At 37.4% G+C, this 13,046-nt stretch overlaps 1 protein-coding gene across 3 annotated transcripts in view; it reads right to left on the bottom strand.

Annotated features, from left to right (window-relative positions):
* The window catches only part of PATJ (PATJ crumbs cell polarity complex component), a 322,107-nt gene that overhangs the window by 106,372 nt on the left and 202,689 nt on the right, over positions 1-13,046 (bottom strand). For all 3 annotated transcript variants that reach the window (XM_024565364.3, XM_024565365.3, XM_024565366.4), the window contains exon 29: positions 11,217-11,308. In XM_024565364.3, coding sequence (XP_024421132.2) covers positions 11,217-11,308 — 92 coding nt within the window. The remainder of the gene's footprint in view (positions 1-11,216; positions 11,309-13,046) is intronic.

The following is a 13,046-nucleotide window of genomic DNA, read 5'->3' as shown; positions in this document are numbered from 1 at the left end:
TACAGCATCTGACAAACACTAGGTACTCAATAAATGTTTGAATGAAGGCCATTCATGCAGGTAATTCTTTCCCGTGTAAGTGTACCCAAGCAGCACTAGTTCTTGCTGCACCCACTTCTCCAACAGTAATCTTGCTCTCCTCTGAAATTCTAAACTTACATGGTCTTTCTCACCAAGTTCATTTTACTCTTCTAAGAATACTTCACTGCATTTTTCGAAGCACATACATGTTCTAGAAAGGGATCTGTTGATAAAACCCTATATGTTTATTCCTTATCCATCACAGTTGTAACCATAATTCAAGTTGTAATAAGATATTTTACTAACATGTTATTTGAAACATCGATCTAACAACCACATTAGGAATTTATCCTAATTCCTTAGGATAAATACGGGATATTCTCCCCAATATAAACTCTGAAAGAACAGTGTGAATTGTGGTCGAAAGAAAGATTTGTGGCTATTAGGAGAACATACTTATCCTTCAGGAAAGAACAATGAGCCCATGACAATTTGTGAATGAGGGAAGAAAAAGGAATATGATATAATGGGTGGTGTGTATATTTATAAAATGCCATAACTTCCATTTATCAGGGACTGAGTTATATCCAAGAAGCATTTCTACTTCTTTTAAAAGAGAAAGTGTGTTCCATCCTAAAATCCATGTAGAATCCCAAATAGCTAAAAGAATCTTTGGAAAAAGCAAGTAGGAGGTTTCATCCTTCCTGATTTCAAAATTTATTACAGAATTATAGTAATCAAAACAATACAGTATTGGCATAAGGACAGACATAATGGACCAGTGGAACAGAATAGAGAGCCCTAAAATAAACCCTCCTATATGCATGGTCAAATGGTTTTCAACAAGGGTGTCAAGACTGTTCAATGGGGAAAAGGATAACCTTTTCAACAAATGATGCTGGGAAACTGGATGTCCACATTCAAAAGAATGATGTTGGATCCTTCCCTTAAACCAAATACAAAAATTAACTCAAGGTGGAACAGAGACCTATATGTAAGAGCTAAAACTATAAAACTCTTAGAAGAAAATACAGGAGAAAAGCTTCATTGCAATGGCTTTGGCAATGATTTCTTGGCTCTGACGTTAAAAGCAGAAATAATGTCAACAAAAAATAGATAAATTGGTCCACATCAAAATGAAATGCTTCTTGCATCAAAGGACACAATCAACAGAATGAACAGGTAACCTATGAAATAGGAGAAAATATTTGCAAATCATTTATCTGGTAAGGGGTTAATATCCAGAATACTAAAGAATTCCCACAACTCAACAATAACAACAACAAAACAAACCACCTGATTAAAAAATGGGCAAAAGACTTGGCTTGAAAAGACATTTCTCCAAAGACATACAAATGGCTAATAAACACATGAAAAGATGTCAACATCACTAATCATCAGAGAAACGCAAATCCAAACAACAATGAGATACCACTTCTCACCCATTAGAATGGCTACTATTAAAACAAACAGAGTATAAGTGTTGGTGAGATTTTGGAGAAACTGGGACCCTTGTCCACTGTTGGTGCTAATGACATGTACAGCTGCTGGGGAAAACAGTAGGATCATTTCTGAAACAATTAAAAATAGAACTACCACATGATTCAGCATTTCCATTTCTGGGAATATATCCAAAAGAATTGAGAGTAGGTACTCAAAGAGACATTTGTATACTCATGTTCATAGCAGCATTATTCACAATAGTCAAAAAGCAGAAGGAACCTGAGGTGTCCCTCGACAGAAGAATGGATAAACAAATGTGGCATATATATAAATGGAATGTTATTCTGACACATGCTACAACAAGGATGAACCATGAAAACATGTTAAGTGAAATAAGCCAGTAACAAAAGGACAAATGCTGTAAGATTTCCACTTTTATAAAGTACCTAGTACAGAATTCAGAGACAGAAAGTAGATGGTAGTTGCCAGGGGCTAGAGGAAGGGGAGAAAGGGGAGTTATTTTTAAAGGGAAACAGCTTGAGCTTTGCCAAACGTGAAGAGTTCTGGAGATGGATGATTGCGATGTCTGCACAACAGTGCTGATGTGCTTAATGCTACTGAGCCGCACGCTTCCAGTGGTTAAGATGGTAAATTTTATGCATATTTTACCACAATTAAAAAATATTAACTAAGCAAGACAAAAAACAAGTACAAGTGTGATGAGGACATGTTTGAATTATTTACAAAATAACTGAAAACATTATTGTCTTCAAGATGGCTCTGGTCGTGCCACTTGGAAATTCACTTTCTGAAACCCATAGAATCTTACTTTATGCCAACAAAACAGCATTTTATCAAAAGCAGAAGTTAAGGGCCTGAATTCGGCCTGGACTGCTGAGTAGATTGATTTAATCTGTCTGCAACCTATTCTAAAGCGATTACAAGTACAATCGAGCGCCTGGCACAAGATTCAGATAGGCACGCACAGAGAAGGTGAATACATGAGGAACACGTCAACACAACTCAGCAGCCTATGTGTTATTTTCTGACTGTAGGAAGTGTAGTGATGTTAGACACATATGGACAGAAAAAAAGCGACTCTCCATTTACTCCATTAATTGAAACAAATTAACATTCAGCTGGGAAATCTCCATGTGAACGAACCAGAAGTAATATATAAAACAAGGCAAATCATATCTCCTTTCTGTGATGCAAAACTCCTTTCTGAAAAGAATCCAGAAGATATTTCTAACTATCTGAATAGACTGAACAGTTTCCCATTTGCAATAGGAAGAAACCGACAAAATGGCTGAATATGCTGAATTTGAAATACATATCTAATGACAGTGCAGTTATGAACTCTATTTACTTGACATTCCAAACAATGTCAGTCACTAATGAGGGCTGCTGGGAGCAACTTAGCATCCAGACCCACAGTGTACAAAGGTGGCCCCAGGCAAGTTCTTAATAATGGCCAGTCGTGCAGAGGAAAAGGTGGCTCACCAGATACCTGGCAGTGCAGACTGGCAGGAGGGTTCATCAGGAAGCTTGGGACTAGGTAGGATAGGTGACTTAGGCTAATAAGTTACTCAAAGAGATTTTTTTTTTAAGGTAGTGTAGTACATACCCCATGCCATTCCTCTCTTTATCCTGGCTAGCAAAGTCCAAACATTGTTGAGGTAGCCCGCCCTTACCATGAGGCAATGGGGCTGAGAAAGGTGAACCCACAGCCCCACCCCAGGTATAAATCCAAAAATATTAGCTCCTGCTTGACTCCTCTGAGATAAGCATGGCGATCTTTCAAGAGCCAGTAAATGCTTTGGCAATAGAAACATGTCCTACTGGAGATCCTTAGTAGAGACTTGTTCGGCAGTCTTGTGCCCTGCTAAATAAGTATGGAGGATAAAAACTGAGCATCAAAGCTAAAAGCCTGAATGTGACAAGAACATGTGCAGAGGCAGCCAAATATCTCATTCTGGTTGCTCATGGTTTGTCAAGATGGCTCTGCTTTTATCACCCTTCCCCCCCATTCTTTGGCAGCAAGCAAATCAATAGAAATCAATTTGGGCCAATGTAAGCAGAGGGGCATATATTAGAGGGACACTGGGATCTCAAGAAATACAGGCAGGCTGTATGACCAGAATTAAAACAGATAGGAACTAAGAGACCTTCAGAGGACAAGGAAGCAGGAAGCACAAAGATGTATAGCAGGAACTTCTGATCAAGGTGCTGTGACTCCATTAATAAATGCCATTCATATAAAACCACTCATATTATTTGTCTTCTATTCTAAACCTGAGGTATCATATTGCCCAGGCTTAGTTCATATGACCAACCAATGGTCACACCTCAGGAATGAGAGGAAGGTCTGGCTCGTTCAGCGTCCACAGAGGGAGACAGGCACCTAGATTTACAGCTCCACCACACTACATACATTGTGTGTGTGTGTGTGTGTGTGTGCGTATTTGAAGGAGTGGAGTCTATCAAAGGAAATAGGCATTCTGCAGGGAAAGGGGTATAGACATTGACCAGCAAAAACCAAACCAAACCAAACCAAACCAAACCAAACCAAACAAAAAACATCACATCACCCTGGCTGGTATGGCTCAGTGGATTGAGCACCGACCTGCGAACCAAAGGGTCGCTGGTTCGATTCCCAGTCAGGGCACATGCCTGGGTTGCAGGCCAGGTCCCCAGTGTGGGGCGCATGAGAGGCAACTACAAATTGATGTTTTTCTCTCTTTCTCCCTTCCTTCCCCTCTGTGTAAAAGTAAATAAATTAAAAAAAAAGAATTACATTCCTACTGATTTAGTAGATATTTAAAAAAAAAATGAAAAAGCACCACATCATCCCTGTGACCATCACAAGTAGGTGTTTCTGAGTGCCACCGAAGTGAAACAAATGTAGTCATCATTTCCACGAGCTGGTACTATGTTAAGGAGTGGGAGTAGCAAAGAAAAAGTTACCAACTCTGTCCTTGAAATAATAAAATTGATTTTCAAAGACATTCTACAAAGTCGTAACAGAAAGATGGGCTTGTTCTTTGATAGCAATACTTACCTAAGTCACTGAATTCACCTAATTCATGAAATAAATAAAATTTTTGGTCAGTTAAGACTACCTAACTATAAACACCCTCAAAGGAGGAAAATTTATGCATACTGTGGATATTCAAAAGAATATGCTATAGGCTTTCAAAATGTTTCTAGAAATGTATGTGTGATGGAATCAGAACCAGATTTAATGGACAGCTTCCCAAGGTTACCACAGTATGTCAAAGGAAACAATGATTCTTATTTGGATGCATAAATTGTAATGTCCGACAAAAGAGCAAAACACAAGACACTTCAACTGCACCTTGTTCTTTCACCAAAAGGCTTATAAATTCTACTTACACATATAATAAATAATCAAAATTACTATTTAAAATGAATAGTACAGGAAACATGTACTGAAGAAATTAAGCAAGAGTCAGCACTTCAGACCACCTGAGAGACTTATATGGGTCTACCATATGGTCCAACTAAAGAGAGAAACAGAGGAGCCTTGTAGGAGTGTGTCTCTACTTCCTTTCGCCCTGCAACTCCCAATGACGGGCCTCTTCCTCAAACCCCCACGTAAGATGTCCCATGAATGATATTTTACTGTGCACGTGAAAAGGGGCATTGCATACTTTAATGGTCCACGAGAGTCAGAAAGATGTTTTCTTACAGTGTTCAAAGCAAACGCCATACACAGCTGTACTCATCTAATGGTACTTTCTTAGAGATGGACTGATTTTCTCCTACAAGTAAATATTCAGGTATGTTGGGTATAACATCTAAACACCTATGACTTTGCTTATATGTCCTTCTGGTCTCAGCTTAAGCATTTTTCTCTGTGACACCTTCTGTTAGGCTCCCGAACTAGGTTAGATTTGTCTCCCGTAAGTCCTTGTAGTATCATAGACTTTCATCACTGCATAAGGTACCCATTGTTTACTCTCTGCCTTGTTGCTTAGGGCAGAGATTGTGCCGCTGACTCCACAGCACCAGCACAGGTAGGCACTCAGCAAATACTTGTTGAATAAATGCATGAATATTACTTTATGAAAGTAAAACTCACGATTGTGCCCACCATCTTTCCCCCTCACATTTATCAAAACTAGGTAGTATAAAGAATCAGGAATACAATAAGGACTTTAAAAACATCCATTCAGTTTGCTTCTTTGGATTAGGACCCTGAGAGTCACATTAATTTCAAGTCAATACCATCTCTTAGGGAACTGGCCAGAGGAAGACAGACCACACTGAACTTTTAATTACAAAAACAAGACATATGTTCAATCGCCATGGTAAGGTGATCCCATGGTGAGTCCACTTCTACTCAGTAGGGCTTGACAGCTGGCACTAAATCCAAGGGGATCAGTTTCATTTGGCCTCCTTACGCCCCAGGAGTTTTTACACTGCACATGTTTTCCACATACAATTAAGTAATGGAGAGTGAGTTGTTATACATGACATTTAGAGCTGCAGGCAACATCATTAATCTCCTTGGATCCCCACACTGCCAAATACAGCAATTCCTTCTCCATAGTCTTAATATAGCTCTCCCCCTGTGCTTCAATAGGTTGAATAGGAAAGCCCATAGAACTAAATGTCTGGCGCATAGTAAGAACCCAGATTGCAATGTACCTCTGGACGATCCAGAGCAGAAAAATTCAGTATATCAGAGTCCCTATGTGGCTTAGTGCACAATTACATAATTGAGGATTGTATAAAATGTAATGATGCAGGAAAAAGAGAGGAGGGGGAGTGATTATGTAAGTCACATATACATAACAGCAACTTACTAATTTTCACTAATGACTCATAGACCCTTTGAGAATTATAGATCAATTAGTATATGAATAAGTATAAGTGTTAAAGGAATATGACAAGAACTTGATCGCATAAATGTACATCACTGTAGACCAATGACTCCAGTAAATTAATATGTTGCCTGCAGCATGTTTGAACAGCTTTGTGTGATTACTTTCCTGTTAATCATACTCCTAAATTTGTGGCCAGTTCCCATTTTTTATCACAATTGTCAACAAATTTGAAAAAGTATTGTCAAGGTATAAAAAGCTAAAAATTTCTATGTAACGGAAGTGCAAAGAGAATCAGTAATTCCAACTAAGGAAGAAAATATTGTCAAATAGAAGTACTAACTGTAAAGGAATATAATTTATAAAACTCAGTTTTTAAAGTAATAATAGATATAACACAAGTTATGCAGTTTAAAAGTATAATTGTATCTGTTGTGCCAAGATGGTTTCAGTAGTAACTTCCCGAAAATGGATAGCAAGTCAACATTTAACTGCTCCAGGATTTGGTTCCAAAAAGGCAAAAGTGAAGGTCTTGTGACAGTAGAATGAAAGAGGTAATAAATATATGAGCAGAGGCTGAAAGATGTATCTACATGAGTAATGAGCTAGACAATCAGCTTGAGGGAGACAGGATGGTATGTGGGATAGCGCCTAAAATGCACAGGTGACCACACGAGAAGAGGACTTGTCTCCCGTTATGCCGCCTCCATCACAGAGGTACAGAGGCTGACGAGCAATAAAATACTGGGTTGGTCAAAAAGTCCGTTTAGTTTTTCCATAAAATAAAAAACACATCTTTTATTTTCACCAATAACGTTATTTATTTAAGTATTGTGAGTATGTCAGCTCTCTCCCACATGTTAGAATGTTGACTTTCTCAATGTCTCCATTTGATCGCTATCAACTTCAACTAGTCTTCCTTACCACAGAGCATTGTCCAGCAAGAAATCTCCAGCACAAAACTTCACAAACCACTTTTGACACGTCCAATTGGTCACAGCACCTTCCCCATACACTGCACAAATCTATGTTTGCATTTCAGTTGTTTTTACCTTCCTTGAAATAATAAAGCATAATATACCAAAAATGTTGCTTATTTTCTTCCATCTTCAATATTAAAATGGCTCCACAAAAATTGACCAATTTCGATAAATTAAAAAAAATGCATGCTGATATGACAGCTGTCACAATACAATCTAACAAAACTGTTTTGAATGAAGTTAAAGACAACTAAGCACTATTAGAGCCATCTTATGGAAAAAAACAAACTTTCTGGCCAACCCATTATTTTCTTGATTTCCTTAACTGTTTTAAATTCCGACACTAAATTGATATTACTTATGTAAAATCTAATATATTTATTGACATGGGGGTTAATTTATGTTTATTAGACTTATCTCTATACATTCCTCAATTAAACAGTGTTCTCTTGTTAAACTATCAGGCCATCATGAAAAAACAGGAGGAGGAGCTGCAGGAGCGGTAGCAGCAGCAGCTGACAGAGAACTAACAGAGGTGTTTTAGGCAGGTTTTGCCCATGTCTCCTATTCTAACATTTACCAGAAATGGTTCGATGTAATATCTGTATCTATCTCTTAGAGTGGTTAATCGTTATGGTGATAATTAAAGCATTTTTAGACTGTGAGTGTGCTTTACTTTAAAAAATATTCAAGATTCTATTCCCTGCTTGGTGTGGGGATTGACTATGGAAGTGTGGGGCCAGCTGGGTGGAGGGGGGCAAAGGGAGGAAAATGGAAAAAATGTAATGGCATATAAACAATAAAACATTAACAAATATTCAAGATTCTGGAATTAGACAAAACACATATGAAGGAGTAACTGATTTTAGTCTTCCTCTTTCCTTCTCTAAGACTTCTTTTAACTCCTTCTTCCTCCTCTTCCCACCTTTTCCTGCCATCATCATCATCGTCATCATCACCATCATCACCATCATCATCACCATCACCATCATCGTAACTGCAGCAGTGAATATTGTTGGGCCCATATTGCCAGACAATTCACACGTATTAAAATATTAGATGATTTATGAGATAGCTACAGCACCCCCACTTTACAGAGCAGGAAACTGACCATACTCACACAGCGCAAATATAAAACCCAGTTTCAAACTCAGGAAGGTGAATTCAGGATTTGCTCTTTTAATTATTTATAAAGCCTTATAGTTTAGTCTTGCTTTAGAAAAGAATTCATCACCTTAGTTAAGAGTTCTCAGGCAAATGAATAGTTCCTTCTCTTATGGAAACTGAAGCATTAGTTAATAAAATGTTGGCACACAAATTACGAGATCTATCTATTGAATCAAACAAAAGATTGTCAGCAGTGCATCCATATCTCGATTCCATTTCAGCTCATTTTCGTTAACAGTCTAAAAGTGGATATGACAATAGATTGTTTAGAATTAATTTTTTCTCTCTATAAAAATATAGAAAATCTTTCTAACTTAGGTTATTTGGGAAAGCAGTGGAAAAAGGAACTAAGGTATGAGTAATTATGTAAAATAATGACACTATGTATTTTTACTTTTATTTTTTTCTATATGTATTTTTAAATCCACAAAGTAAGTCAAACTAACTTACTATGATTGTTGTCTTTGGAGAATAAATAATGTAGAATTATTCTGTAGGAACTGAAAAAAAAAGTTATTCAATAGAACTTTTTGAATGCCTACTATGTGCTAGGCATTATAATTTAATGATCATGCAAGACACGTCTATAATTAGATTATATATTTTCAGGGTACAGTGATACTCCTAAATTGCTTAAAATCACTTCCAGTAAATAAGTATTCAGCAGCATCTTCAATTATGCTACATCATTAATTTACTGAACACATTATTTCCTTCACTCAGATCCCTTCTGAATAATCAAAATTGAAATAGTTAGACACTAAATTAATGGGGCTTTATTACCATTATAAAATTCTACTCAGCTTTCTCTTCTGTATTCTAAACAAGTCAAGTCATTTAACCTTCCTTTCTTGAAGGAGGCGGGTTCTATTTCTCAATACTTAATTGCATTAAATGATTTCCTTTGGATCCTATTCAATTTTCTGTTTGCTCTCTTTAAAACAGGATGGCCATTATGGGTAATAAAGGCCCCACAAATGCTGAATAGGTAACAGTAATATTAACAACAGCACCCCGACACCACGAGCTGAGCACTGAAGTGCAGATCCCATTGAGTGCAATGTAAGTCTTCTCCTGTAATCTTCACACAACCTCATACAAAGTTTTCGCAGCTAAGTGGTTTGAACTCTTTACTTGCATGGACTTCTCTCAATGGACATCCTAAACTCTTTGTTTTTAACTTAAGTGTTTTTTTCTTTTTCTTCCTTTCTTTTTTTTAGTAAAAGGCATTTTTTATTATATATTTTCCATTACCGTCTATCCTCTTATACTCCTCCCCCCCTGCAATTACCAAACTGCTGTCCATGTCCACGAGTCCTTTTTCCTTTTTGCTTGGTCCCTCCACCGCCAACTGCCCCCCATAGCTGTGATCTTCATTTTTCAATTAAAGTTCACCTTCAACATTACTTTGTACTGGCCTCAGGTGTACAGCACAGTGGCCAGACAGTCATACCCTTCGCAAAGTGCTTCCCCCGATATTCCCATCGTTCTAGACTCTGGAGTGGCTGACCTTTCCTCCAGTCTACTCATCTTTTCACCTCCTGAGTCTAATTTTGTAACCTCTGGCAATCGGAGGGCAGAGAAACTCAGAAAGAAGATCTGTGACTACCAGAGCAGGGTGAGGTGAGAAAGCCAGAGGAGGTCATCTCAACACACAGAGACTCACAAGAAGAAGGAAGGTTTCTCCTTCTGGAAGCAAGAGTTAAAAACTGGAAGGCCAGAAACTGCTAGCGAGTGGGAGAAAAAGTCGCAAGTAGGATTTCTTTAGGAGCAGAGCGACAACACGCCCTGAGGCTGAAGTGATGCTGTGGAAAGAAGTATTTCAATCATCTACATTAGTGCCCATCTCTGGGAATAAAGTTACCCCTAATCCCAGAAACCCCCTGGGATTGTATAGGTTTTACTGACAGGTAAGAGAAGAGGAAGAATAATAATCACCATCATAAAATACCAGCTAACACTCTTCCAGCCTTTACTCTATGCTAAACACTGTACTGAACATTACAAATTGCTGAAATATCACAATGAAGTAGGTGTTTTGTTATTTCCATCTTACAAATAACTAAGGCCCAAACGGAAAAGAAGCTGACCAACAGTAAACATACAGGGTTAGTTACGTCACCTAATAATAATTCAGAGTTACCTGTCATTTCAGTTCAATAACAGAGAATGAAAGCTCATTCCACTGCTGATGACGCAGTAGTGGCTACTACCGATGAGGATTCCCAGTTCTGATGCAGTCTTGCCAAAAGGGCTCAGTCAGCCAGCAGGCAAGCTGTCGGTACGTGTGGGGCCCCACGGTCACCACGGGACTCTAGATCTCAGAGCTCATATATCCTCCCCTCTGGGTTTCTCACCAGCACTCTTAATGTGGAGCTCCTCAAGTTTTCCTGCCTATTCTTCGACGAAGACGTTGAGTCATCACATAAACAAAATAATGGTGACAGAAGGAAGAACAGCTAGAAAGTGCTATTATATTTACATGGAGAGGGTAATTGGATCCAGGAAGGGGAATTTTTTAAACAACTGAACTATGAATAAAAGCCTCAACTACCAATACTATCATGTGAAACATAAATAACAGGAAAGCCTCATACTCTAAACAGTCTATACTTTTCAACAGTTACAGTTACAAAAAGAAAATGTATTTTTAGCATATAGTGATTTTTGTTAGATAAACCAAAGATAGAATAGTCTTATATAAATAATAACATCTCCAGAGGGGATCTCAGATTTTATGACGTAGCTATCTTACCTGATGAAAACCAGCTTGACGTTGGACGGGGCAGTCTTAATAATGGCAGATGCATTTTGGTGACTTCTTCCATACAGAATCTGATTGTTGATCTGTTTGGGAAAAAATAACATGTACTTGTAAAAGTGCAACATGTAGGTTTTGTATAATATACAAAATAACAAAATAATAACAAAATAGTTATACATTATACAATATATCTTTATACTTGGAATTAAACAATGAAGTCCATTTATTTTTAAGAATCTACATATAAGACTCTTCAGTGCCAAAAATCTTAATATTCTATGTAATATGGATTCAAACACTAGTTCTAAACAGCTATTAAAACCTCTTAAATTCAATTTTGAATGCTGTTAATAGAACACATTGTTCTTGACTCTCTTGCTAAACTTTAAGAGCCAGTAGTTGAGCTAGATGCAAAACATTTGTGATACATATATTTCATTTCCTACAGCTTTTCCAGATTCCTGAAAAATGTAGAAAACAGACCGAACTGTGGTATTCACCAGCATTTTGGAGGGCCCATTAAACATGATTCCATAAACATGTCAAGGTTATTACACAGCATACATTTCGTTACTCCAGAGGAGGTAAATATTATACCCCCATGTTAAGTCAAATTTTAGACCAAACACACAGAAACATTTTACTATAAACAATCAATAAACCATCTGCTTTTATCCAACATGCAGTGGGATTTTGAACTTGAAGGAATTCACCCAAATATGATCTAAAAACATCTACATTCTTGATCTTCCCACTGATAAACTATGATGGTAGCCATAATAAATTTTTTTATTTCACCCATTGATAATAGTTCATAGTTTTGGCTTTTTTCCTCTTGTGTTTATTAAGTAGTTAAGGCTGTATACTATATTGTCCCTATTTAACTGAGACCATAACAATTCCTACTACTCAAGAGATGTATATGTAGGACATTATATAAGGGATAGTAAAAAGGTATTTAATGTTGTTTTCGTAACTAGCATCTAATTTGTCTGCCCTTGATATCTCTGAAATTTTGCATTTGAAGACACAGGTGAAAAAGGTATCATTTTTGCCATAACAGCTATAATGAGAAAGTGTATGGAAAAGAACATTTCAAAGGATGAAATGAAAATATAATATTTTTAACTGTTTAAGTGAGGCTCATCCATCACCTTGAAGTAGTAAAGCTGGGACTCATATCAAAGCATGCTACAAAGACCAAACTTGAACTTCCTCCTTAATACATCTCTGATTCCATCAACTTTTATTCTTCGCCAAGACAATCTCCCAGAAACCCACTGATCTGCATGTTGTCATTTCTCTGCACCTTAGTTTCCTGTTCTTTAAAAGAAATCGAAGCACCTACTCCATAAAACTGTTGTGAGAATTTAATGAGATAATGCCTGTAATTTTATTTATAGTAGTAGTCTTGATATCCAAAAGATTTTAAACTTTTTATGTATTCAAAACGACTCATCGTTTCTGTTAAAGTGTCTGCCTTTTTCATATAATGCATTTAAAAACGTGCTCACCCTCCGTATGATACTGCAATGATAGATACGTGCCATTACGCATTGCGCAAACCTCCAGAATGAGCCCTGATGAAAACCGGACTTTGGGTGATGACGACATGACATGTCGATGCAGATTCATCGGTTGTAATAAACGCACTACTCTGGAGGGGGGTGTTGATAACGGGAGAGGCTGTGAATGTGTGCAGATGGGGGTATAGGGAAATCTCTGTAACTTCTCAATTTTGTTTCTCTAAAAAAAAAAAAAACTTAAAAAAAAAGTGCCCACCCTCAGGAGTATATATTATCTTCTACTACTTTTTCATGG

The sequence above is a fragment of the Desmodus rotundus genome, chromosome 3 (assembly GCF_022682495.2).
Source record: "Desmodus rotundus isolate HL8 chromosome 3, HLdesRot8A.1, whole genome shotgun sequence".
NCBI lineage: Eukaryota > Metazoa > Chordata > Mammalia > Chiroptera > Phyllostomidae > Desmodus > Desmodus rotundus.
The sequence above is the reverse complement of the archived record's forward strand: the minus strand, read 5'-3'. Positions and strand labels throughout refer to the sequence as shown.